We start from the raw sequence: 27,466 nt of genomic DNA, 5'->3' as shown, positions 1-27,466 counted from the left end.
CAAGTGTAATTCTTCTATGACATTGTGCAGCAAACCCTTTCCGGCCCTTCTACTGAATAAAACATCTAAAAATACCTTTAGGCAAATAGTGCGACATTTAAACGTACACTGTAAACATTTTTGTTGTATATAAAATAAAAAATATAAAGAAAATATATTTTCATTTTGAGTGTTCTATCAATTATTTCAATCTTGAATCTAGTTTATACATGTAATATTTCTCACCGAGATTGTTGTAAGAATGGTAAAACATAATTTAACCTATTTCAATACATTTTGTATTATTTTATTATTCTGAAAGTATCTACATAATGCAGATAATTTTGCTTATTTCAAGAAAAAATATTTGAGTGTTAAGTTTTAGATAGCAAAACAAGTAAAAAATGTTTGGAAATATGTTGAGTAATATTCTAATATTCTTAAAACAACAATTATTGAATTTTATTGAGTATTTTTTGCAGTCCTAAAGTGAATACCAAAACTGTTACTAAGGCAAGGGCCTCCAAACTTTTGAACAGTAGTAAAAGTAGGTTCAGCATAGAAGTTGCCCATGTTCTCCATCCCGGTTTTGGCCTCTGAACACACAGGAAGGGCATAAACACTGCTAATCAGCCGGATCGCTCCGTCCCTGCACTGTCCTACATGTTTCATTCTCCCGTCCACCTACACTTTTCATTCTCTATTTCACCTGTCACACACTTCCTGCTCCTTTGTCCGCCTCCCACCTCCCCTTTTTTATGTTCCCTGCCCAGGTATCACATTCTTTCAAAACAGAGATGCTTTCACTACTGCAACCGTTCATTATGTGGACCTCAGTTCAGAAAGCCATTTAATGGATTTCTCCTACACAGTCCATTTCTATAACACAAAGCTAAAAGCATAACCACTGTCCTTATCTGAGAACGCAATTAGTACCCATGTAGAGAAATAACTAGAGATTCAGAGCATAACCTAATTCTGTTTAACAGTGCAACGATAGCACCAAACCAGTTCTATTTTTCTTTCACTCAGGCTTTCACTTCAGCGCAACTATATAAAGCTCGCTGTGGTACGCGTTCCAGAGGACAACAACGATTTCTCAAAATGGTAAACGATTTCGCTTGGTACCCTTCGTCCAGCCCACGCTTTCGCTCGCTATCCAGTGCTTTTCTTTTTCCACTAAGATGAACGGCTTAATTTAGGTTCCGGTCACAAGCAGCACGGTAAGCCCAGGGCCAGTTGTCGAGGTGTAACATTGCAACAAGTCCTACACCAACACGCACTCGACTTTGACCGTGGCGCTTGCCCTCTTTTGACCACACCCAGTTTAAAAGCACCTGTTTGGTTTAAATGCAGTCTCGTTGGGGGGCATAAAACTTTTTGGGAAGCTAGAAATTTAAGTAAATTAAGTAAATTTTGCACTGCTAAAATGTTATCTTGGCAAGCAGAGCCATCTTAACTCTAGTCAGTATATCAAATATTTCCTCATTTTGAGATTATTGTAAGAATATTGTGAGATATTTTTACTTTAGTTTTAAGCCACCTTGTCTCATAAACGTAAATTAGCGCTGCTTGTTTCAAAATAAGCAAAATTATCAGCGTTGGTTTGGAACAGAAACCAGTTTCTTTAGATAAAATGTACTTAAAAACGGTAAAAATAAGTTTAATAATCTTATAATACGCTTCAAGCAATTTCATAAAGGGAAATATGACCTATGCAAAAAATTTAGTTCCCCTGGTAAAATTTCTGTGTTCTATTGATTTTCTAAGAGAAAACACACTTCTGCACATTTTAATGCACAATTACTGTTTATCTGTTGAATGTAACATATTCGTGAAAACATCAAACATAAAATGTGGCCTGCATAAAAAAATGTATGGTACATTTTATAGGTTTTTCCAATACTTTAAACTCGACAAATATATATATAAATTGTGTAGAGATAAGTGCATTCTCCGTAAAAGGTGAATTCACTTAAATCATTAAAACATGTTATTTAATCAGGGGTGTTATAATGTTCGCATGTGGCTGTATATCGACTAAAGACCTTTTCACTTGCCAGTTTATCTTTTTTTTTTTTGCAGTGTGGCTAAACAAACATAAAAACCTTAGCTAAAATTAAAAAAAAAAAACTTCGGGAACTGTTTTTAATGTCTTAAGTTAAAAAACACCTAGAAATAAGTTGACTAATCTTGTAATATTCCAACAACCATCTCAAAATTAGACATATTAGACTTATTGACTCCGCAACAAGGCCTAAAGATAGTAGCCTGTTTGCCAGTCTTTTTAAGGTCACAGGTTTGGGTCTTAGAGGCCAACGAAGGAGGAGCTCGGCACGTGATGCCCAATCAGTGCCAACACGGTTATTTTGTTCTTTCGAGAACATGCTGTTTGGCATTAGCTCCCACCAGTAACACTGTCTGAAACACGGTCCCTCTCTGTGTATCTGTCCATCCATGTCTAACCCTTGTTAGAGCAGACGGCTTCAGCATAAATGTTGACATTTGACATAGCCAAACTATCTCTGGAGGACTTCGCAAGTCCCATTAAAATGACAGCAATGTAGCACAGGGTGACAGCTTATAACACGGAGGAGACTAGCGGTGCTATATTCAGGCTCCTGCCTGCTGTACCAATTGCTGTCATTGTTCGTCTCAGAGTGACAGGGACAGGGAAGACTGAAGGAGAACCATGAATCATAAAGCAAGAGTTTTTCGTCCAACATGAAACACTTCACCACTCTAATTTAGATACGTCACATCTATTCAACAAGAATAAGTGCTCAACAGTAAGGGAAAAGTAGAATTTTTAAGACCCTGCACCGGCACTACAATAAAACTCACTACAACCAAACTAGGACTTGCGGTCACTTGCTTAAAACGTTAACTTAAAAAGTTAACTGTGGTCTTAAGTTTTCCTTTCTCCATAAGTGAGCCATGTAAAACGGCTTGTAAATTAAATTTTAGACTCTAATATTCATCGTTTGTTTTTTTTGTTTTTTTTAAGTTGCAAAGCTTAAATTTCAATGTTTTGCTTTAAGCATTTAACTTAGGATACATACGTAAGTGTTATTAAAGCAGCCCCTTATTTACTAGGGTTACTTTTCTGTAATGACTATCACATAACAACCTCATTTAATTTAACAAGTTTACCAACCAAAACAAAAGATATATGTTATATTTCGCAAGTACTGTTCAAAGGCTTGAAATCGAGGGAACATAAAACCAATTACGTTAAATAAAATAATTTAGTAATAATTTCGTAATCTCATAGCTTTAAAGCAACTTTGAGGACAGCAGGAAACAGAACAAAAATTAATTAATAATTAAATACTAAAAGTTCCACACTTGGCGTGAGGGCAACTTACAATTGCTCAGTAATTCAAGCCACAAAATGGCCACTAGCTTGACCTATATAACTTCCATGCCGGGAGATGGACGCGCAAAATCCCCTGAACCCAGACTTACCCGTCTGCGACAGAAGGGCAGGCCCTGCGCGATGATGTTAATGCTAAAGATTCTCAGCACCTTCTGCGGAGGAAGCGGCTCTTTGGCCACTTCTTTGGGGTCAGCCAGCTTGAGCGCCTGGCTCTCCGGCAGAGCCCGAGGCGCCTTCTCCTTGCCCGAGGCCTTGGGCATCTTCCTCTGAGGGCCGGCTGATGAGAAGCGAGGGATGGGGCAATGCCGGAGCATTGCCAGTACAGCAGGACCTAGTGGGTCATATCCCCAAAGACCAAACTGATAGGCTTCCACTCAGCCAAAGGAGAATTGGTTCACTTTCTCAGGCAGACTGTATGGTTCCTGAACGTTCTTTTAGACAGTCTGGTCTGGCTTTGCGTGGTCACAGCAAGCTCCCCTTGCTCTCGGCCCCTTTTAAAATATCCGAGAGTGTGATGTCAGCATTGCGCCTGGCAGCTGCTGTCTGTACTGTCTGAAGTCCTGCTACCCCCTCCAGCCCCAGGGTTTGATCACTCTGACCACCAGCAAAGAATGTAGCCAGGCGCTTATCTGATACCACATGTAGACGACCACTGAGCTTTCTCTCCACACACAACAACTTCAGTCTAATGCAACAAGGTGGTAGTAGAAGTGTTCAGATTTGTATTGATACACTTAAGCATGTACAACGTGGCTAACACTGGTCAAATGCCAAAACTAAATCTAAATAAAGCAATATGCTGAATTTAGTTTTACTTGTTGGAGTTGTTGTTTCTTCTCCTGATAATATTTCAACAATAATGAATGAACAAATATCTGAACATGTTAAAATACAGCGGCATGGCAAAACAGTGATATCACGTTTTTTACCAAATTTCTGTAGGTTAACGAGTGAGCGCTAGATCAGTCAAAGAGGATGTTTAATTCTGCAATTCAACTTTTCTAAATCATCCAAGCCCTTAAAGACTGTATTAACAAAGTTATTTTCAGTCATTCAGTATTTCTGTTTTATGTAATTAACAGAAAGTAGCAGTTCTTATAAGTTTGGTCTGCAAGTCTGTTTTCTGGACAGCCAATTCTTATTTCTTTCTGATGTCTCCATGTTTACTGAAATTTTATATGATTTTATAATATAATCTTTTTTTGTGAATAAGAAATGCAACTAAGACTTGGAACTTAGACAATAGATTATATAGTTAATCTTGGAATTAAAAAACTATCAGTGCTACCAAATAAGGAGCCCTTTTGGAGCTGAAAGAGTTTGTTCTCATTGGTGATCTGAGTTGTTTAAGGTGACTCACTGAAAAGAGCAGAGTGTGTATGTGTAAGGCTGCTTTCTACTGCAGTTTAATGTAAAACATCATGATCCTTACAGATATAAACTTTACAAAACACATTTTCCTCTAGTTTTAACTTCTCAAAGCAATCAACTTAGATCCATTAGGGAGACGCTCTTGTTGTGTAAGAGGGCTGTTTAGCTTCTGGTTGTTTTGCTTAATGTCCGTTTCGGTACCCTTTTTAAACACTAAATGCTAGCATGCAAAATCAGCACGCTTGTCTTTAATTAGATGGGGCCCCACTGGCTAATAATGCTGGTCAGTCCATTGCAAATACAAATCTGAACTCTATTGGCTAGTTCTGTGATGCCATTGTGAAGTAAAACAACATTCTTAACCCATGAGACTGAAATTCACTGTCATGAGACCACAGCAAGGCAAAAGACACACAGTCTTAAGGTAAACCAGCAGTTCACAACTAAACTTTTAGACCTGACAGCTGTGAAGGTTAGTAAGCCTTCTTGTTATGCCAGTGGGCTCATTGTCTTTTCATGCCTTGTAAATATATTAGCATTATTGGGAAAAAAAAACCTGTATGTACTCGCACAGAATGATTTGGAATACTACTCAGATCGAGGCCTAAACTCTGGTTGCATTAAAAGATAATGAACACGTCAGTGCCATATCCCAAAAAATGGTTAACATATTCAAAAGACAGATTTTGAGGCACAGAAGTTTCCTCTAAACTGCTATGCCCATTTCCCAAAATAATCACAAATGCTAAGTAGACGTGGGCAGCCCAAACCACACACTGTGAGCAATGTACATGCACCACATAAACACTGCCTTCGGTCCTGCTGATGACTGTTTCCAGCCGATGACTCAGCCATGTTCAGAACGGCACACAACATGTGACACTTGACACCCACACCAAGCAGAGGGCCACTAAAACTGTCTCATGGTCCTCCTTTGTTCCTTCTTGCTCAAATGCAGTGATGATATTTGTCCAGCAACCACGCACTGTCAGGTTGCCATGGCACTCCAGTCATGTCCAGCCCAGCGATTTAACTGCTCTGATGTTATTTAGAGGTTGCTCGTTCTGGGACAGGTGTCAAAATGTGTGACAGCGGCCTCCTCTCCAACACGCCTCTCTCTGACAGGCTGTCAAGATGAATGCATTGGTTTTTTTTCTTCCTGTACTCCCCTCAGACTGCTCGCCGTACATAAAGACCAGAGGAACTCTGATGAACTCTGATAGGAGTTCACTAACAGATTGCTTGAAGGTTAAAGCGAAAACCAGATTCAAAGAGGATCTGCCTGATGATTAAACGTCTATGACCATTTCCGGGCACACTAGGTCACTTCTTTGCAATACTGCTAATGTATATGTAAACAAGGCTTCTAATCAATCACAGTTTGTTTGAGCCTGACCACTCACAACACCAGATGAGTTTCTGTGGGTGTTCTGATGAATCAATATGTATTCCTGTAAATGATACTGAGCAAAATGATGCAAATATTTTTCATGTACATATCTGCTGATATCATGACCGATATACATAAGTTTACAAAATGTAGAAACAGGAACTACACTTACTTGCATGTATTTTAAGTTGGGTAGTTGGGAAGTTGGGAATTGTGGGCCAGAGCTTATATTTTCATGTACATATCTGACAATGCTGATACACAAATATTTATAAAGTGCTGAAATTGGGACTAAATCCACAGAAAAATATAACATTTATTTCTCGAGACTTACAAATATAGTACAACGAATAAAATGTAGATATTTCAGTGCAGTACCTCAACGTCACCTGAACATTCTGCTCTTCCGGAGTTCCATGAGCACATCATAACATCAGTTTGAAATCTCAGTCAAACCTAAATATCTACTTCATTGTATAATTTTTTTAAGGCAAATATCCGCCAATACCAGTTTGTGTCTCTAACCGATGTTGTGTTTGTAATCTACTGTAGCATTCAGGACTTCTGCATCAGTAGTTTTAATAACATAAAAGCAGAACTAATCTAAAAATTTATCCTAATTATACCACCTCTGGAGAACTTCAAAGGTTTACATACTTAGATATAATAGAAGGTAAACGAATAATTATAGAACATAAATAAATAAAGAAGAAAATGTTAAATGTATCTAGAACAGAAGGATATTTCACAGAAGAGCTAAGGAAAATTCCTATTGGACAGGCTTGTTTTTCGGCTTAAGTAATCAGGCTAAAGAAGAATTCCCGCTTTGCACCAAGCAAAATATAAATAAAACTGGTATTGGAATTGCCCATAAGATTGAATAAACATTCATAAATGTTATCAAGTACTGCTATTCTCCGCTAGCAGAAGTAACCTTTTGGGGAAGTACATACATACATAAATAAATAAATAAGAAACACAAAAAAGGAGAGACCATTTGTGGAGCAAAATATGCCCTAATGGCCAAAGCGCCACAGGATTTACTACGGCTTAATTGAGCATGGACACCTGCAAACTGACTCATTTTTAGCTCTGGCCTGGAAACCTAAAAGTGGCTCCTCTGTCTGTACGCACAGACCTACATAAGCGTTTCCTTTAATCTTATAGTACTGAAGAATGTGCCTTATGTGCATAGCAGGGCGTTAGCCCCTTAACATGATTGGAGTACGGTAATTGGCAAGAATGTGGGAAATGCTGGGGATTTAACCCCGCGTCCTGCAGAACGCATATCTTGCATGCCTCAGTACGGTTTCCTCGGGGAGGACAGGACCAAACAGTGTGGCTGGATGACCAAAAGTGAATGTCAAGAGGTAAAAGTTAGGATGAATAATTGCAAAGAAAACAACAAAAATGTCTATGGTGGGAAATATGAAATTTTATAGCACATTATTTTTCCACTTACTGGACAACAGCTAACCAATACTGCAATCTGCAAATAAAAGAGGTGCAATAATTCACAAAACTCACAACGATATTGGATATTTTAGCACTGAACAGCAGAGTTTACTCTGATACTCAGACTGACTTCTTAGCAGCACAAAAACACTAAACCAAAGATTTACAATAAAATAAATATAATGATTTTTTTTTTCATTTTCCCCCATAACGCATAGCCAATTTTAACTATCAGTTTTTAAGGGGAGCATCAGACACAAGACTTATCTTTGTTCATGTGGAGTATTAAGACACCCAAGAACTTCTCCACTGCAGGTTTAATCACACCTGAATCAGCAAAACAGAAGCAGGAAGGAAAGCCCCTGCAAGCACGCTGATGGCATCTGTACGCTCAGTTTCTTAAATGATGAAAACATTCACAAACCACAAACAAAGAACAAAGAATAACTAAAAATAACAAGGCTGAAGCTGCCTTCCTATTCGCCAGCTTCTCATCTGAACTTTAAGTGGTGCAGCAGATACATTCTGGTTTTTAAGTGCTGCACCATTTTATGAGATTATCACAGTATCTGTAGTGTGGTAAAATCCATACCATGACACAGTAACAGTATGTACTACCAGTTCTAACAAAGAAGCTGTAAAGCCTGGCTGCAATAGATACACAGTGATGTTAAAACATACTTTCCTCTCAAACCTGTCCAGAAATGATTGGACTGCAGGGTCTGAGATTATGGGGGTGAAAGGGTGACTGATGTGGGATGCCTGGGGTCTAAGGTCAAACACTCGAGTGTCCGGTTTCCCAACACACTTGCAATCATTCATAGCTATAAATGCAAAAGAACAAGTGCTCACTGTGGTGCGACCAGACAGTGAAAACCCAACCAAAAACTTCAACAAAAGGTGTGACCAAATAAACACGTTAACAAAGCACTACAGTAACATCAAGACTGCAAAGACTCTGTATGGTGAACATTCATTTTGACAGGGTCACAACCTTATACAGTCTCTATCAAAAAGGCTTGGGTGATATCTAAAATAATTATCACGATTAGGGGTGGGAATCTCTAGGCACCTCACGATTCGATTATGATTACGATTCAGGGGGCTGCATGTGATTATAAAACGACTGCCAATGCATCTTGATGCATCTTTTTTTTTTCTATACAGGATTTCTATTTTCTCACTGTGTGAAAACTTTGTACTTTTAAAGCAAAGTATTTGTAATGATCCATAACGAATTTACTTCCAATATCTTTTATTAATAAAGCAAATGGAAGTGATGTGGCAAGTGAACTAGAAGGCTCTCATTCACTGCTCTTGTTTGAAGCACATGAGACGCTGGCTGCCACTCATCTGCGATATAATGCAGTTACGGTGACAAAAGACTCTGTGGCAGTGGATCTCCACGCAGCACATGTTCGGTTTTGGTCTCGTTGTAGAGAGTGGGGGTCGCTGTGTCAGTAAAATATCTTTGAGACGAGACGCTGTATCTCGGCTCCAAAGTGTCCAACATAGCGCGAAAGCCCTGGTTCTCAGCGACTGAGAACGGAAGCAAACCCTTGGTAATAAAAGTTGCGATAGAGTTTGTAATTCGCTTACAAGTTGGGTAGAAGTTTCAACATCGCTTACTCGATGATCCTCTGGTTGTCAGCAAGTACAACCGGTAGGAAAACGGGTGGAAACATGTAATATGGTTTCTCATGTTTGTCGTTTCCAAAATATTTTAGTTTAGTGTGACACAACTTGCATATAATATGGCTCTTGTTCAGGTCCCTTTTCCCCCGGTATGCAGACTGCAGGTCACCTAGCAACGCAGTCTCGCCTGGCTAGTAATGTTAGCTAACGAAAAGGCACAGATTTAAGACGAACATTTGGAGACGAATGGATTTATTCGCATTTATAAGCAACGCAGTTGGTTTCCTGATATGTTAAACCTACAACGAGATACTGTCAAACACTAAAAAGTTGCGAAGCTGAAGTCAGCTTCTATTTCGAATTTTCCCGGTCCACCTTAAATGGTGCCGCATTTACATTCTGGTGCCTCAGGCAGAATTTTTGGTGGAACGCGAAAATTCGAACAAGAAGTGATTTCAGCCGTTTTCCAGCGGAGATGGGAGGAAAGCGGCTAAAGCTAAAGCTTAAAGCAGAGCAAAGTAAATCTGTGTTTTCGTTTATATTTTTTAGCCTATACTAGGACATTCGCACATACTGAGACATAAAATGTTGTGGCTCCCAATGTGGTTTGATTTTTGTTGAAAGGACAAAATGGCTCTTCTTAACATCTGGGTTGCGACTCCTGACCTAACATAGCTTTTAATGCAGATGGAGCTGGTCGTATTTCTCGCTCATCCAGTTGTGTTTTTGTTCACAGGGTGTCCACATTTATTTTAAATACGCAAAAAATTCAGTGTCCACCACGAATCCGATCAATGATATAGCAACATGTGGAAGAGACGAGCTAGCTTGTAGTGGAGGAGCAGCATCAATCTCTAGTCTTCTAGGCTCTCTTCACAGTAGACTATGAAGTAAGAATTTCTAGGAACTTAACCTACAGCCAGGCGATATTTATTTTTTTCTGATATCTGATACATTGACAAAGCAGTGCCACATTTAGAAATACTATTAAAACAGTTCATACAATAATTAATTTTTAATATTTTACTATCCAATAAAACAGGACTCTTGGAAATCAAATAAGCAGTTCGAAAGTGTTTAAGCATATTGACATACTACGACATAATTTATCACAATAACACCAGTTTAGTCCCAATTTTATTCCCAGTTTAGTCATATCCAATCCCAACAACTCCTCCAATCACACGATACCACCAGTGTTAGGAGAGCGAAAGCTAGCATGGGCTTCTTCCAAGACCTGCGAAGCGCCACCATGTCCCTTTGAACTGCCACCAACGCAACGTCGTTGGACAGCTAAACAAGCTCGGAGGAAAGCACAAACCAACAGTTCTATTACATCAGCTAACAGACGCCGGCACTGGCTAGCATCACACTGAGTGATCGGGGAGACGGGGGGCCATTCTACTCACCCAGGTACAGTCAGGTCAACTGTGCTCTCTTGGACTCCCCGCCACGGATGGCTATAGCATCACCAGGAATCGAACTTGCCATCTCCTCATGATAGGGCCAACGATTAGATGGTTGTGCCACTCGGGAGCCCAATTCTGTCGTACTTGCATGCCTAACTTAACCCCTTACCTGTTTAATCTGCTCTTCTTATGTAATGCTCTTCTGCATTACAACAGCAAATGATCTTTTATGTAGTGATAATAAATATGGTAGCGCAGAGACAGCTCCAGTATAATTTATAAAATTATGTTACTGCTGCCAACAGGGGTGTCCATGTGACGTAACTCCTCTAGTGTCAGATACAGAGTGGCGTTATAGATACATACACATACACACACATAAAATGCAGCAACATACACATTCACTCGTTCACTCAGAGAAACATTAGAGGAACTGATTCAAGACCTTTAGGAAGAATAGTCGTTATTCACCAAATTCACTAAAACGACAAAACTATACCATTAGACTGCCACACACACACACACACACACACACACACACACACACAGACACACACACACACACAAACAGCAAAAGCTCCGTATTCCTGCCCTCGTTCGGGAGTAAAACAACCAAATGAGTGGTTAAAATTTCAGGCGTGTATGAATCATTTATGCACAAGCTGCTTCCGGGAGAAAAGCATCTCTCAAAAGGCATCTTTAGGGACAATAAAGCGGCAGCGCAAGAGAACACCTACAAAGCAATATTCTACAGCACGTACTTCATAAATTCTCACACACAGTAGGTTATACATGTGAATACTTGCATTGTCCTTCAAATAAATAAATAAATAAATAAATGGTGGAAAATAGAAGCTGTTGGTCACATCTTTGGTAGGCTTTCCTGTCATGCGATTCCCAATCTATAAGAGGTCATTTCAGCTTTTATTTCTGAATGTCTCAAACTTGAAATTTCACCCAAACAATTAATTTATATCACAAAAAATTGTGTTTTTCTTGAACATTGTTTACTTATCACCACTCACCCCTTGTCCACATATGCAAAGTATGCTGCGAAAACCACCTGTTCTGAATTTTTCATTTTCACAATCATGAACACATCCCCATATAAACAACCATTCGCGCTGAAGTGATGAGGATAGTGTTGCTACTGCATATCTCAGCCTGGTTTGGTTTTTGAACAAGGGTCACTATACACAGCAGCCAATCAGAACAAAGTTCAGTCGTAAAGCGGAACTTTCCTCAAAATTTCAACGTTCAAATTGGTTTGGTGTGAAATGTTTTGTTCTTGAGAAACTTACCCTCATACCTCAGAAGTTGTTTTATGATAGTTTGGGAAAGTTTTGGTCTAACACATTTTTTTTAAAATCTATTAATGTAGGAGAAATACATGAAAAGCAAATTAGTTCCCAACAAAAGCTTATTTTTTTTATATTTATCACTATTTTACCATCAACATTATATATAAAAACTCAGAAGTTACATTATGTAGGTTCACTGGTGTTTTTGGATAGTAAATGAAATGGCTGTATTTATGTTGTAGACATGGTGATCCCTGGTTCCTGTCACCACCACTGTAAAGAAATCTGAGTCTCTACAATAAACAATTTCACATCAAGCCTCTCTGAATGACTTTGTTTACATCTCAACCACCGAACTATGCAGATTTTTTTTTATTCAAATAATTTCCCCTTAAATTCACACCACCAAAAACAGCCTGTTTAATTCATAGAGAGGTTTTAGGGGTAATAGACAGGAAGAGAACGTAAGACATGGGCCCTTTAACATTTGTGCGCATGTGCTTTTGTGGTGCACTGACAGCTCATAAAGCCCGAGGACATGGCTGAGGCTCAGTAGACCTTTCTCGCTCCTCTCCAGGATGTGTTAGTAGAAGACGCCCTCTAATACTGCTGGACTGATTCTGTTGTTTCTCCTCCAAACAGTTTAGTGTTTGGATGTGTGTGAGAGGAAACAGGTCACAGATCAGAGGAGAAGCTGCGTGTGCATGAGGGTCTGGCCCAGGTCCAGGACGCAGATGGGAAATGGCTGATTAATGAATAAGCCTGGGATTGCTTCTGGCACAGCTGCAAAGGACAGGTTCTGCATTAAAGGGGAATTCCACCAATTTTTTAAAAAATGCTGGATGATTCAGTGGTTGAATTGTAAACAAAGTCATTCAGAGTGGTTTAATGTGAAATGGTTCATCGTAAACATTTCTTTACAGTGGTGGTGATAGGAACCAGGGGTCACCATGTCCAGAACAAAGTATTGTCATTTTATTTACTATCCAAAATCACCAGTGAACCTACATGAGTCTAAGCTTTTACATGGAAGGCTGATGATACAGGCCAACCTGAAAATACACATTTTCTCTGTAAACTATTTTGGCCTGCATGTACCTCTCCTATCATAAATGGATTTAATTGTATTCTATTCTATTTTAATCTATTAATCTAAAATTTTAAAACCATTGTAAAACAATGTCTCAGACCTCAAGAAGTGTATCCATAACCATTTCAAGTAATAATTTTCTGTGAGGGAGCTTTTAGAGGCAGCTGTCCGGTTCCCATCACCACCACTGTGAACAATTCTGACTATAAATAAGAATGGAGCAGTTCACATTAAATCACTTTGTTTACATCTTAACCATTTAACAATTTCAGTTGTTATAAATTCTGCTCAGGTCTGCTGGAGTGCAAGCTCTTCATAATAGAGCTGATCCAGAATCAGCTGTTAAAGGTGGAGAATTAGCTTTGGAAATTGGGCCACTGGTGCCCTCTGGTGTTTTCGATTGTGGAACTGCATGAATTCTTAACATGAATGCAGACTAGAAGACAATATTTCCACATCAAAAAGTGTGCCGTCATTTGATATGATTTTTTTATGTGACTCTTGGTTCACTGAAACAAGTGTAGAAATTGTGTGGAAAGTGCAGATTCTAAACTTTCAATTTATGCCACATGTTTAAGTGAAACGTGAGGTATGTTAATATGTTTTGAATTGAATAAAAGGTTAGTGTGTAGTCTAGTTTTGCATAAAAAAAAACATCCTTTTACATTTTTACATGTTGATGTGACAAAGAAATGGGGAAAGAGTGACAAGCACCAACTTTAAACTGTTCATACAGAATATAACTAGAAAGTAAACGAAATTCATTATGTAGTTATGTAATTACATTTAACTTACTGTTTAATGTGAAGAGAACAGAGTAAATGACAGTAGCGCTATGTCTATGGGTTTAGATAGACTCCGTTAACTGCTCTACAGCAGCCTCCAGCCACGGCTCACCTGCGTCCTCCTGCTCTGTTCCGCTGTATCCCCGTGGCGACGAGGGGAATAATGGGAGTTGCATAGCAACAGTTTCCACGACTCCAATGAGAAAGTTCCAATGCAGAGACGGAGAACCAGACTACTGTCTCATATAAACATTTCAAAAACATCTTCTGCAAGTGTTTAAATGTTCCAACTGTCCACACATGTAATGCAATATTTAAACAAAACCAAAAAACTTGAAAATCAGTAGTAATTTGTAACACTAGGCCTTGAACACAATTGAGGCTGTTTTCTTCTGTCAGCCTCCTCTGAACAGAGTTACACAATTTACCTTGCAATAACTAAAAGGGGAATTCCACTCGTTTCTCAAAATTTGGCCATAATTAGATGATTAGGAAATGAACAAAGTCCATTCAAAGTGGTTTGATGTAAAATGGGTCGTTCTAGAGAAAACTGCTGAGTCAGAATTGTTCACAGTGGTGGTGATAGGAACCAGACATCCACCTCTAAAAGCTCCCTCACATAAAGTTATTATATGACATGCTTATGAATACACTGCTTGAAGCCTGAGACATTTTTAATCACAGTTTTAAGAAAAGCTTTTGGTCTAAAGCCATCTTTTTAAATCCACTTGTGGTGGATACATGCAAGGCACTGTAAAACAAAATTTTAAATTTACTACTATTTTACCAATATCAACATTAGAAAGACACACTCAGGACGTGTGTAGGTTCATTGGATACTAAATAAAATGGCTATTTTTATGTTGTAGACAGTGCAACCCCTGGTTCCTATCACCACCATTGCAAAGAAATCCGAGTCAAAACACCAAATGGAGAACAGCAAGGCTAAAAATCCACCATTAGGAGGCAGCAGAGACAAAAATCCACCAAAAATAGAACGACACAGCTAAAAATCCACCGACAGGGGAACTCCGCTACTATGAAGAAATTGTGAAAAATCAGTGAAATTCCTCTGATATAACAATGTCATTGACCCAAATGAGATGGAAAAAGGGGATGACAGCTTTAGAAGGGAATGAGTTTTCTTTTTTGCTCTGTTTTGTTTTTCTGACCAGGTGAACAAGAAGTGCTGAGTTTTTAATTCACAGTACAATATGACTAATCTCACTCTGCTCATTGCCCACAATGTATAATCAGCACACCATCTAAACAACTGCTGCAGTATGCTGCAGCACATCTGCTCAGATACTCCACAGTATTAAAGTCTGCCTCTTTACAGGCAGCTGTGCTAATTAAAGCTAAATTAAAGCATATGCTGATGGATCCTGAGAATAAAGGTGACGCACAGCCTTTCCTGATTAGTAAAAACGCACAGCCATGGAAAACAGAAGCAAGTCAGCTATACGTACGCAGAAAAAAATACTCAACAGCTGCAAAAACGTGAAAATAAATAAAGAAATAAATAAATAAATAAAAACGGCAACTGATTCAACACTTATATCCTCGAATATTAGCAGCAAAAGAGGTCTACTGAAAACTGTCCAGGCTCCATCCACAAACATGTTCTTTTGCAGTTACTGCTATGAAATTGGACAAGCTTTACAGGTGAACACATCTGTAGGCAGGTCAATAGAGTTAAACTAAAAGCTTAATGCCAAAAGTTTGTAGCAGCGTTTCTTCTGAAATCAAGGGGAGTTTGCTCCCCCTTTGCTGCAGTAGGTATTTCACTAATGTTGGAACATTACTGTGAGGATTTGGTTGCCACATGAGCATTGGTGAGGTCAGGTACAGATGTTGGATGACTAGTACTGGTTCACAAATACCACTTCAACTCATTCCAAAGGTACTGCATGGATCTTCTTCACTCCAGAGAATGCAGTTTCATTGCTTTAAAGCCCTCTAGCCTATGCTTGGCACTCGCCATGGTGACCTTGGGACAGAGGCTCGGGAGAAACTGTTCTATGGAGAAGATAAAAGCGGTGTCAGCGACAGGGGACCTTAAAGTAGCTGAATTCACTCATTAGAAGTACTGCCTGGATACTTTTGGATACACAGTGTATGAAAACCATGAGGAAAATAAAGAGTTTCTGGGAGAAATCAGTGCAGATGGTTTTCCTGTGGAGTTCCCACTGGAAAATACCAAAACACAGCTGCTCCACTTCCACTATCTGGGCCACTTTAGTGTCAAAACACACACACAGACACGTGTTTAATATCTGTCATACTGTTCTCAAAGGATCTACAGCTCTACACAACAAGCTGCACATTTAAATAGTTGCCTTCTTCAGGCACAATAACACATCGCTAATACATTAGCTTTAGCATTTACCCTTACACTGACTCCATCCAAATGCCAGTAAAGCAAACGCATTAATGAATAAATCAGCGTGTCTGCCTGAGGCATCAAAATACGCACCATCTGGCACCACCACACTGATTCTGTAAACAGAAATCCAAATACAGAAAACGAGTTAAAATAAGAACAGCAGCACCAGAATTAAAGCCGATAACATGGTCTTTGATACGTTTCTATCAGCTTATTTAACTCCACTGAGCCACCGAGGTTTAAATTGGGCCAATTCATTAGCACTCAACAGATCAGTTGACCAATATAATGGCTGACATTGATTAATCAACAACGGCAAAATTATCAAAAATAATGTGCTTACAGTAAGTGTTCAATTAAGAATCACTTTATCATCTTTTGTTTAATTATATCAGAGCAATCCTGAAGTAGTAAATCCAAACACAAAACAATCATTGTATAAATAACAAAAAAATGTACATTATATCCAAACCTTACATTTTTCATGGTAATAACATGTTATAACACACACAAAAAACACACTTTCTATAAAGAAAACTAATTCTGGGCAGCTCCATCCACAACAGGAAACCATCAGTTTCAGCTGACTCAGTTGCATTTAGACCTGGGTGATATCTAAAAATAATCAGCACAATATTCTTTAGTTAAAAATTGTGATAATATCGTCCCTAATTTCGTACGAATTTGCTTTACATTTCATTCATACTGCTGCTCGAGCCTGTACCCTCCTTAAACGTGAAACCCAGTTTCCCAACATATTTCTCAAGCTGTTTATTGGTAAATCAGTCCTCTCTAATTCTCTCTCAGTTCTTTTACCAGAACAGTGATTATCGTCTTTTACACATCATCATCGGGTTACTTGTCCATCATTGACGATATTTGATTCGCCCTATCGCCCAAGCCTAGTTGCATTAGCATTTTAGAGAAATATAACATTTATTTAAGGTTACAAAAGCAGTGAAATTAATAAAAAGCACGCATTTCAGTTCAGTAACCCAGTGTCATTAAACATTCTGCTCTTGATCAAATATCAAATGAAATATTTGGCTGACTAAACACTTGCCAGATCCTGGTCATTTTTTTAAGCAATTATCTACAGATACCAATACGATTCCAATATTATCATACATTTCTAATAACTCAAATAATAATTTGGCCTGGGCCTGGCCCTAGCATTCACATTTGAACTTTCCATTCAGGGTGCAGTATCAGTATGAGAACTGGTTTGATTACTGATATTTTAATTATCTGATTACTTTAGAAATTATTTTTGGAGGTATACACCAAAAATCTTCAAATCCAGATCCCGAATCCAGTTTCCAGTCCTGAATTTTGGTAGACAAGATACAAAGGGGCCAATTAGTAACATTAACAGCTTAGTTCACAACCAGTAATCACAAAATCCAGGAACATTCTGAAGACAACAAAAGAAATCACTGAAAAGCAATTTACTCAAACATCTATTTGAGGCATGTCTAAGACAGCTGTGCTTAGTCCATTTAGGGCACATGATATATGACCTATGAGTTCTGTGAAAACAGAGACAGCTGTCCACCACAGCTTCGGTTCTTTCACTCACTTACACACAGTCATACAGACACAGCCAAGTCGTTTAAGGACATTTCTTCAAAATACTAGTACTGTTATTATAATCCAGTATAAATGCAACAGCCTTGCAACCCATAAAAAAAGCACAGGTGCAATGTTACAGTAGAGGAAATGCACTTACTGAAGAATGTATATTTGTAAGTACAGCATAGCCTGTATTTGTTATGTAATTATGTATATGGGTCTTTATATCTCAGCTGCACTTACTGCAGTTATTCACTTCAGTTTGGATTGACACCTGGTTAATACTGGGCACCAGTGCTCAAATTCAAGATTAGTCGGCCAAGGGAAAACAGCATAATATACAACTTAACTTTAATATACAATTTTTTTTTTTTTGAGGGTTATCCCATTTCGTAAAGGAAGATTTCAACCACTACCCCTTGTACCTCAGTTCCAAGGGGCAAGGTGACACTCGAAAACAAGGGGTAGGAGTAAAAATAAGAAATGGGATTAGGCCTTAGTGGGCCACAGAGGCTCTGAGCAGTACAAACAGTGAGAGGCATGTGAACCCAGACTGTAACACAGGAGGATTGTGTTGTGTCCTCAGAAAAGGCATATTTAATTAGGAGCAGCTATAAAAAATTCAGCTCTTTTCCTGCTGCAGCTCACGGCTTCCAAATCAGACACACAAAGCCAGACAACCCAAAACAGTGCAAGGAAGAGCAAGGGTTTACCTGCACTAAGCTGAGGAACAGGTGTCCCCTTCTCTTTCATTCAAGGCCCATATTCGACATTAGTCCTGTATAATAACCCTGAACTTAAAGCAGAATTCTAGAAGCTTAATTAGAGCTGCAACAATTAATCAACAAAATAGCCTACGAGAAAAAGTCAACGATGTGTTGTTTACTAAAACAAATTTGCTCTTAAAAACAAGATCCACATGGTCATTCTGACAGAATGCATAACACTGCAGGAAGTATGGGGGTGATATGGCTTCTACTGTTTCATTTTAAAAGCACGCTACATTACAACCTGTCAAAATGACTGCGTGGACCATATGAATTTTACAGAGCATTAACGATATATAATCAACAATGATCCTTGATAAATAAAGCTTGATAATCAGTTGAATCTGCTTGGTTGAAGCAAGAAAATCACTAAACTGTGCAATGCTGTGTCCCTCTGGAGCAGGAGATCGAGAACGCTGCATCAAACACTAATCAAAAAGTGCTCTGGAGAACATATGGGCAATCAAAAAGCCACATCTGAAAAACACTGAGAAAAAAAAAAGTATTTTGATTTGAAAATCATGCATAAATCAAACTCTACTCACTAATCAAACAGCATGGAGCACATGGTAATCAAATTTACATTATTTGAGCCTTTAACACATTTGGAATGCTTTCTGATGAATTTCCAATGCTTCCTTCTGCTGGACGGCTAATTGCCGGGACACTGGATGGAGAAAGGCAGGGGGAAATATACATTTCCACTCCACAAACTTGAGTTTAACTGCTTCAAAACAGCTATTCCCCAAACAACACATTTCAAACACAAAACCGCAGAGAAATAACTGCTCTTTAAAAGGAAAAATGATTAAAAAACCCAAATTAGTCAAGGCTAATTAGGAAAAGGACACAGGCACTTTAGAGGAGATGTTTGGGATGTTTCATCCGGTGGGTATTCCCCATGTTTTGGGATGTTAATTTTCAGGCTGTTTATTCCAGTCCTGTTAAAGGAGAACTCCAGTGTACTAACAATGTAATCTCTTTCTGCTTTATCTGTGACGTACGGTCAATTATCACAGATGATAATTTCAACATGTTTCCCTGAACATGGCAATGGGCAGCTGGTAATAAGTGTGGGCTTATAATTAGGGCTGAGTATCAAAATTTGAAACTTTGATGATCTTGAGCAAATTCCTCTGGATATTAGACTGCACATGTTTTGAAAAGCATCTAAAGATGCCCTTTTATACTCTTGCCTTCGATGGTTTTTAATATTTATATATTTATATATATATATTTTTTTTAAACTGCATTAAATTTTTACTACACTTTTAAGTGCATGTTTTGATATTTTTGTTTATATTAGTGCTCATTATGTTAATATATTTTTTTTCTTGGCATTGCATCATGTGAAGCACTTGTTTTAACTACAGATGTAAAGCAGTGGTGCCCAAACTTGATTGTCTCAGGGGGCCAAACTGTAATGTTTGTGGTGGGCTGAATGGGCTTGCCAGCAACTCGCTAGCTTTGTTTTCGCACATTACCTGTTTACATGGAGAAACTATGTTCTTTAAATAGTCCAAAAGATATTCTTCACTCTGGCGGTCTCTACATTTCCCCATCAGTAAACCATCAGCTATAGCACTCTGTAAGCTTGTACCTGCTACTACAGACAGTCATTTGAAATGGTCATATGTTCGGTTTGGGCACTGCTGGTCAAATGACATGTATTTGTTGATTTTCTAAGTGAAAATAAGCAAACACATCCTCTACAGAGAACACACTTTGGCAAATGTTAATGCGAATTACTCACACCACAAAATGAGCCTGTGCAAAAAAGTTGTCCTATTTGACATCTCACGTATTATTCTTTTCCACTATGTTCAATTCAGCAAATAAATAGAAATTGTACACTAAAATTAACTGTATTTTTTTTTCTTTTTATTTAAAAATCGAAGAAAAAAATATTTGATGAGATTTAGTGAGATTTACTTTTTTTGTACAACCCCATTTCCAAAAAACTTGGGACGTTGGGCAGAATGTAAATACAAATAGAATGCAATGATATGCAAATCATGTAAACGATATTTTTAAAGGAAACACTACAAAGAAAACATATCAAATGTTGAAACAGAGAAGTTTTATTGTTTTTTGAAAAATATATGCCCATTTTGAATTTGATGCCAACGCCACGTTCCAAAAAAGTTGGGACAGGGGCAACAAAAGGCTGGTAAAGTTGTGTAATGCTAAGAAAAAAAACACCTGATGGTTAATTGGTCAGTAACATGATTGGGTATAAAAAGAGCATCTCAGAGAGGCTGAGTCTTTCAGAAGTAAAGATGTTGAGGGGTTCACCACTCTGTGATTGGGCAAATAGTGCAACATTTAATGTCATTAAAATATTCAGAGAATCTGGAGAATCTCTGTATACATGGGACAAGGCCAGAAAATTTGCTGGCCATGATCTTTGCGGCCTTTATCAGTGCACAGTTCAAAAGCCAGTATTCATGATGATATAGGGGTGCATTAGTGCACATGGCATGGGTGACCTGCACATCTGTGAAGGCACCATTAATGCTGAACGATATAAACGTGTTTTGGCAACATATACTGCCATCCAGATGACGTCTTTCTCAGTGAAGGCCTTGATTATTTCAGCAAAACAATGTAAACCACATTCAGCATGTATTACAACAGCATTGCTTCGTATTAAGAGTCCAGGTGCCTGCAGTCCAGACCTGTCACCCACTGAAAACATTTGGTACATTATGACATAAAAAAATACGACAAAGGCTGAAAATCCTATATCAAACAAGAATGGGAAAACATTTCACTTTCAGAAATACAGCAGTGTCTCCTCAGTTCCCGAACGCTTACAGAGTGTTGTTAAAAGAAGAGGTGATGAAACACAGTGGTAAACATGTCCCCTTCCCAACTTTTTTGGAATGTGTTGTTGGCATCAAATTCAAAATGGGCATATATTTTTCAAAAAACAATACAATTTCTCAGTTTCAACATTTGACATGTTGCCTTTGTACTGTTTTCAATGGAATATAGGGTTCAAATGACTTGGATATCATTGCATTTTGTTTTTATTTACATTTTGCACAGCATTCCAACTTTTTTTGGAAATGGGGTTGTATTTAAAAGCAGGTATTGAGAAGGTATCATTCAGAAACGTGTACTTAAGTCAAGATATCAGTATTGGGCAAATCTAAAACAATACTCAGCCTGCAGCAGTGAGAGATCTGGTGGAAAAATGCAGGTGTTTTCTTTTAAACCAGGCTCTCTCACTCATACCCATCTCCAAAATGCTATCTGTTCTTTGATTGGACGATATAGAGGAGCACCGCACTCCCCAGGCTACCTCAAAACCTCTTTCATCTCCACTCGTAACCGCCAGGGAAAAGCCCCTCCACTCACTTATCAAAATGTTTATCACTTTTACTGAGCTTGCCATGATGTTCATCACCATGAAAACAAAACAAAACAAAAAAAAAACCTATACCTGCAACTGCGCTAAATCTCAGGTGTTTCAGGTCGCAAACATCTCCAAAGTCAACAGCACTAAACACATTCCTCTAAAAAATTACCCCTTCTGTATCTGTATGTGTCAGGGCACGGTAAACAAACAGAAGAAAACCTGTTCACCCTTCACTACAGATTTTCTTCTGTAGGTTCATCATTCAGTTGTGATTCTTTAGGAAACCACTTAACTAGAAATCAACACAAGTCGTCAGCTCACGACGGCTGATTTATACTTGTGGGAAGACGAAATCCAAACAGTATTCGATCTAAACCAGATGAATGTCAAAACATCTGCAACAACAACAAACCCGGATATGATGAACTACACAAACTCTCTTTAAACTAGCAATGATATCTTGCTTCGAAATGCACACTGTTAATTTTTTAATTTAATCTAACTTTGCTTTTTATTGTATGAACGTAAATCAATGGCAGAATTTCTCCTAAATTAAATCAGAGACATTAAAAAGGAGGAGACAGTTCACCGTTTTAAAAAATCAATGCTTATAACACTCAACATGGATTTATGGGGAAAGCCAATTGCCATTTGGCTTGCTGGTAAAGCTGTAAGTGGGAAAAACCCTCTCTTGTTGTGGACATATGCACATGCACAGTAGCCAGAACAAGCTATATTAATGCAGCTTTCAATGTGAGGTTTAGAGGTCTCTCCTCATTCAAAGAGACAGGTGTCTGGTCTTTCATAAGTGGACATAACTGCCCATGTGCGTTGACAATATGGCCACAACGCAGACAGACTTTCCTATAAGGACTTTGATTACATTCATCATTAAAACTCAAAGTTCACAATTATCTGAACTGATTATTTCAGTAAAATTTTGAATTCTTTTAAATAATACACTGAATAAACAAGCATTACTGGACATTAACTGTGTTAATGATTTATTGGCCATTTCATCAAAAAAAATCAACCATATAGTTGTACTTTGTGGGTTTACAATAGGGGTGGCAATATGGCAATAATATCAAATCATGTATATCAAAAACATTTTCTCAATAGACGAGAGATCACTATTTTGGTACACAGACACAATGCATTAATATTGATGTTTAAAAGTAAAAAACCCTCAAACTTGGCACAATCATTTTACCTTATACTTCACAAACAGTACAGCATTAAACAGAACCAATTACGTTGCCTTTAGTGAAACACGCAGTTGGTAGGGTTCAGCAAAGTTCATCCGTTGGTGCACAGTTTACTAGCCCCCCTCACATTCAACACAGGAAAGGGCCCCCCACTTCCTGTTGATCAAAAAACAACTCTACTCTGCACCCATCTGTCAATGTACAGGAAGTTGCTTACACTCTCCAAGAGTCTCCACTCCACAGACACAGGTGCACCAACAACTGATTTCACTGCTCAACTAGGAGCAAATCCACACCGACAAAACCACAGAGCGATCACAGTCATTTAACAGATTACTGAACATTTCAACAACTACTCAGATTTTACTACAGCTGCAAACCCTGACATCATCCTGATTTGATTCAATTTATGTTTGAAAATGGCCTGATAATTTTATTTCAGCCATATAAATGACTATTATTATTATGATCTAATATAACTGATTCCAACATTTCAATACTGATGCAGATGAATCACCACGTTCAGATCGATTTATTTTACACCCCTGCTGTGAACTCCTGCAGGTTATCTCCGGCACAAACTCAGCCATTCAAAGTTCAGCTAAATCCCACACAACACCCCCGACAACTCCCCAAACTCCCCCACTGATCAGATCAGCTATTCTTCACAATCACTCACCAGCAACAGAGCCACTTTCTTCATGGTGCGATTTCCCATAGCTGATCATATATACTCAACAGAGAGAGAGACACAGAGAGAGAGAGAGAGAGAGAGAGAGAGAGAGAGAGAGAGAGAGAGAGAGAGAGAGAGAGAGAGAGAAAGTGAGAACAAGGAGAAAAGGAAGAAAGAAGGGAGAGAAAAAGAGAGCAAAAGAAATGACAAAGTGAGGAGAAAAGACAACAGAGCAAGAAAAAAAGACAAACAGAAGGGACAAAGAGCAAGAGAGAAAAAGATGAAAAAGCAAAAGAAAGAGAGCAAAGACAGATGAAGAAAAATAGTGCAAGAAAAGAGCGAGAGAAGGGAAGGAAAAGGAAGAAAGAACAAAAACAAAATAGAGGTAGAGAGATAAAAAAGAGAAAGAAAGAAAAAGAAAGACTGAAAAAGAGAAGGAACTGAAAAAAGAGAAGGAACTAAAGAAAGAAAGCAAAGAATGAAAGAGAGAATGCCTAGTTGATCCACTGCGCTGTGATCCTGATGATAAATCCGTGTCAGTTCTGTCTCTCTCATACGAGGATGAGCGTATGATGAGAGAAAAGCTTGTGCTTTCTGTCCCTCGTTCACTCCTGTCCTCTGTTCCTCCCTCCCTCGTTCGCCATCACCTCCCTTTCACCACAGAAGGCTACAAACGCAAGTTAACTCCCACCACGGAGAGGAGGAAGAGGAAGAGAAAAATAAAAAAAATAAAAAAAATAAATAAATAAAAAAAAAGACACTGCAGACCCCCCGAAGGCCCACAAACCATGCAACACACTGGAGACCATCTGTTACATGTATAAGACAGAGAAAGCACGTGCTGCTTCTCCATCACTGTCAGCGCAGCTGTATGATACAGTCACTCATTATTAGGACTAATAAAACAGGAGGAGTTCTCTTTCTGGACCACACATAACTTTATATTAATATTAATCAGTTGGAAGCATCACTAGACCCAGTTTACTGAGGCACGTGTTTGATCTTCTCCCATCTGGCTTTTAAAGAGGAATCTTTCACATTTTCTGTATAATTCAGTTGTTTAGATGTACACAAAGTCATTCAGAGTGGTCTGGTGTGAAATGCTCCATTCTACAGAAACTTTCCAAGAAAAATTGTTCACAGTGGTCGTGATAGGAACCAGACGTCCACCACTAAAAGCTCCCTCACAGAAAGTTATTGCAAGAAATGATTATGAATACGCTGCCTGATGTCTGAGACACTGTTTAACAATAGTTTTACGAAGGTATTGGTCTACATTGTGTATTTTTAGAATCTATTCATGGTGGAGTGTACATACAGAGCATTTTGAGGCTTTTTGAGGCAAAGAAAACTCCCCAGATTTTCCACTAGTTTACCATCACCAACATTAATTATAAGAACTTAGAAGACACATGTAGGTTAAAGTTTTAGACAGTAAACAAAATGGCCATATTTAAGTTGTAGACATCATGAACCCTGGTTCCTATCACCTCCAGTGGAATTCACTTTAATCTAGACCAGAGGTGCCAAAATCTTATGTCTTGCAATGCTCATGGTGGGACGAGGGCCAAAAAGACAAAACACTGTACAAATAAAGAGTAGGTAGGTATCAAATTGCATTTTTAAAAATAGTGTGTTATAACATTAGACTATATTCTGTCACTAACATTATTTAGAAATGTATATAAAAAGAAAAATAAGATTGTAATATGTTATACATAAAATATTGGTTCGCTCATTGGGGTGGGGTAACAGTAACTCTCTGGCATGCCACTCCAACATTCACAAAGGCCAAAATTAGCCCATGGGCCACACTTTGGGCAATCTAGAGTTCCCAGTGCAGCAAGGTTCACTATGGTTAGAAGCCAAAATTGTTAAAGTTTCTGGCTACACTAATATACTTTTGTCCATGTTCATGGATACTAGTGGGTAATACAGTGTCAGAAACCACATAATCAAGTCTATTAGAGATTACTGAACAAGAACACATGGTTTGAGGTGAGTGTGAGATGATGTTTCTTTTAGCACCATGCTAACAGGTAGGGTATACCAATTGTTAGACTACTCGTTAGCTACATTAGCCTCATAGTTCCAGTGCTTGAAATAAATAAGCAGACTTCAGACACCAAACATGTCTTGGCTGACGGTCTACATTTGGGGTAATTAAAATTCGCATAAACAACTGGAATAAAGATTGCCTTTTGGCTGTTTGCACCTCGTCCGACTGCAGTCCATCAATACGCCAAGTTAATATTTATAGGATGTTTATAAGTGGTCAGTTTTTGTGTAAAGTACAACCACTATAAACTACTGAAGTGAGGTCATATGTATCGAGGGACAGTGATTTCAGCAAAGCACAGTGGGTAGGATAGAAAAGCAGGCCATTCAGAGAGTGGTGACAAGATCAACAGTGTAAAAAAGAAAATAATCCACAAATAAAATAAATACTGAACATACTGAACATTTAAGGCAAAATAAATTCAACAATCTACTCTTTATAGCTCAACAGAAAAGCAATGAATCATTTATTAATAACATCACATATCAAAACTGTGGCAGTGGAGTTATAGTACAGTAGCTCAAAATATAGCCCATAAATTTAAAGCCAAATGTCAAACTGCATTCACATAGACTCATCTGGCACAAGCTTTAAACCCCAGATTAGCTCCAGCAATTCATCCCTTTAAACTCACTCACACTGTATCCATCCTGACAATATTCACAAGACATGTCCAGAGTGCCCTGAATGTTCTTATCCACAGTTTGACCAGCAGAGGGAGACATACACCACAAACCTGCAGCACTGAATACAGAACTGCTTGAAATGTGCACACATCAGAACAGCTTAGAGCTTTATGGCAAATTTCTTAGACCATCATAGAACCTGAACTTCACCAAGACAAATTCTTCCATTAACAGAAGTGAAGATTAAGAGTGTTTTCCATTCTAGAGACGAGGATTTCCTACACAACAAAATAACTGGATAGTCCAGCGTCATCCAGAACACAGACTAGGATATAAAATGTTACCAGTGCAAGTACAGGAACAGTACAAGGCCTGACTGATATATGTTTGTCTGATGAACTCAACCAATATTAAAATTCCACAAATGGAGGAAATTCTTCCGACAAAGTACCAAAGTCAAAGTACATAATGGGCCCGTATCCTACATTTTACTTCCATTTAATTTTTTGCCCCCCCTCAGTACAACATGATGTTTGTGTGGGTTACCAAATTCATTCGTCTGTTTTTCTTACAGTGCCTTTAACACTGATCTACGTAAATGTGCTCTGTTGACTGGTTGCACTGCATTGTGTCTTACTTTAAAAGCAGTCCAGGGTCTGAAACAGCCTTTGTAACTTCAGAGTAACTGGGCGAAGCTAAATTGCTGCAGGCAGATATATGTGAGTGACTTGGTTTTTCACGACATCACAGCAGCAAATTTAAGAGCTGCTTTTAAGACTTCGTTTTTGTGTATGCACTATGGCATGAACGTTAAAGTTTCAAAACGTACCAGTGTCTAAACTGTTAAACTTTAAACTCTTGAAACATCAAACACCTTTAATTTGAAAAAAAAAGTAACGAAATTTACATTTTGCATTTGGGCCCTTTTAAACACCCACTGTGAGATCGACATTGTGAGAATGTGTTTTTTACAAAACAACTGCACCCAAAGAGGACAACTTCATTCATCCTGACGAC

At 38.4% G+C, this 27,466-nt stretch overlaps 1 protein-coding gene across 2 annotated transcripts in view; it reads right to left on the bottom strand.

Annotated features, from left to right (window-relative positions):
• fbxw7 (F-box and WD repeat domain containing 7) overlaps positions 1–27,466 on the bottom strand; it is a 217,845-nt gene that overhangs the window by 111,231 nt on the left and 79,148 nt on the right. The window contains exon 1 of one of the 2 annotated variants that reach the window (XM_036583818.1): positions 3,448–4,815. The exons of the other annotated variant lie outside the window; for it this stretch is intronic. Coding sequence (XP_036439711.1) covers positions 3,448–3,672 — 225 coding nt within the window. The 5' untranslated portion in view covers positions 3,673–4,815. Of the gene's footprint in view, positions 1–3,447; positions 4,816–27,466 lie in introns of those variants that run through there. 2 annotated transcript variants of the gene reach the window in all.

This window comes from Colossoma macropomum, unplaced genomic scaffold (assembly GCF_904425465.1).
Source record: "Colossoma macropomum unplaced genomic scaffold, Colossoma_macropomum, whole genome shotgun sequence".
In the NCBI taxonomy this organism is placed as follows: domain Eukaryota; kingdom Metazoa; phylum Chordata; class Actinopteri; order Characiformes; family Serrasalmidae; genus Colossoma; species Colossoma macropomum.
The sequence above is the reverse complement of the archived record's forward strand: the minus strand, read 5'-3'. Positions and strand labels throughout refer to the sequence as shown.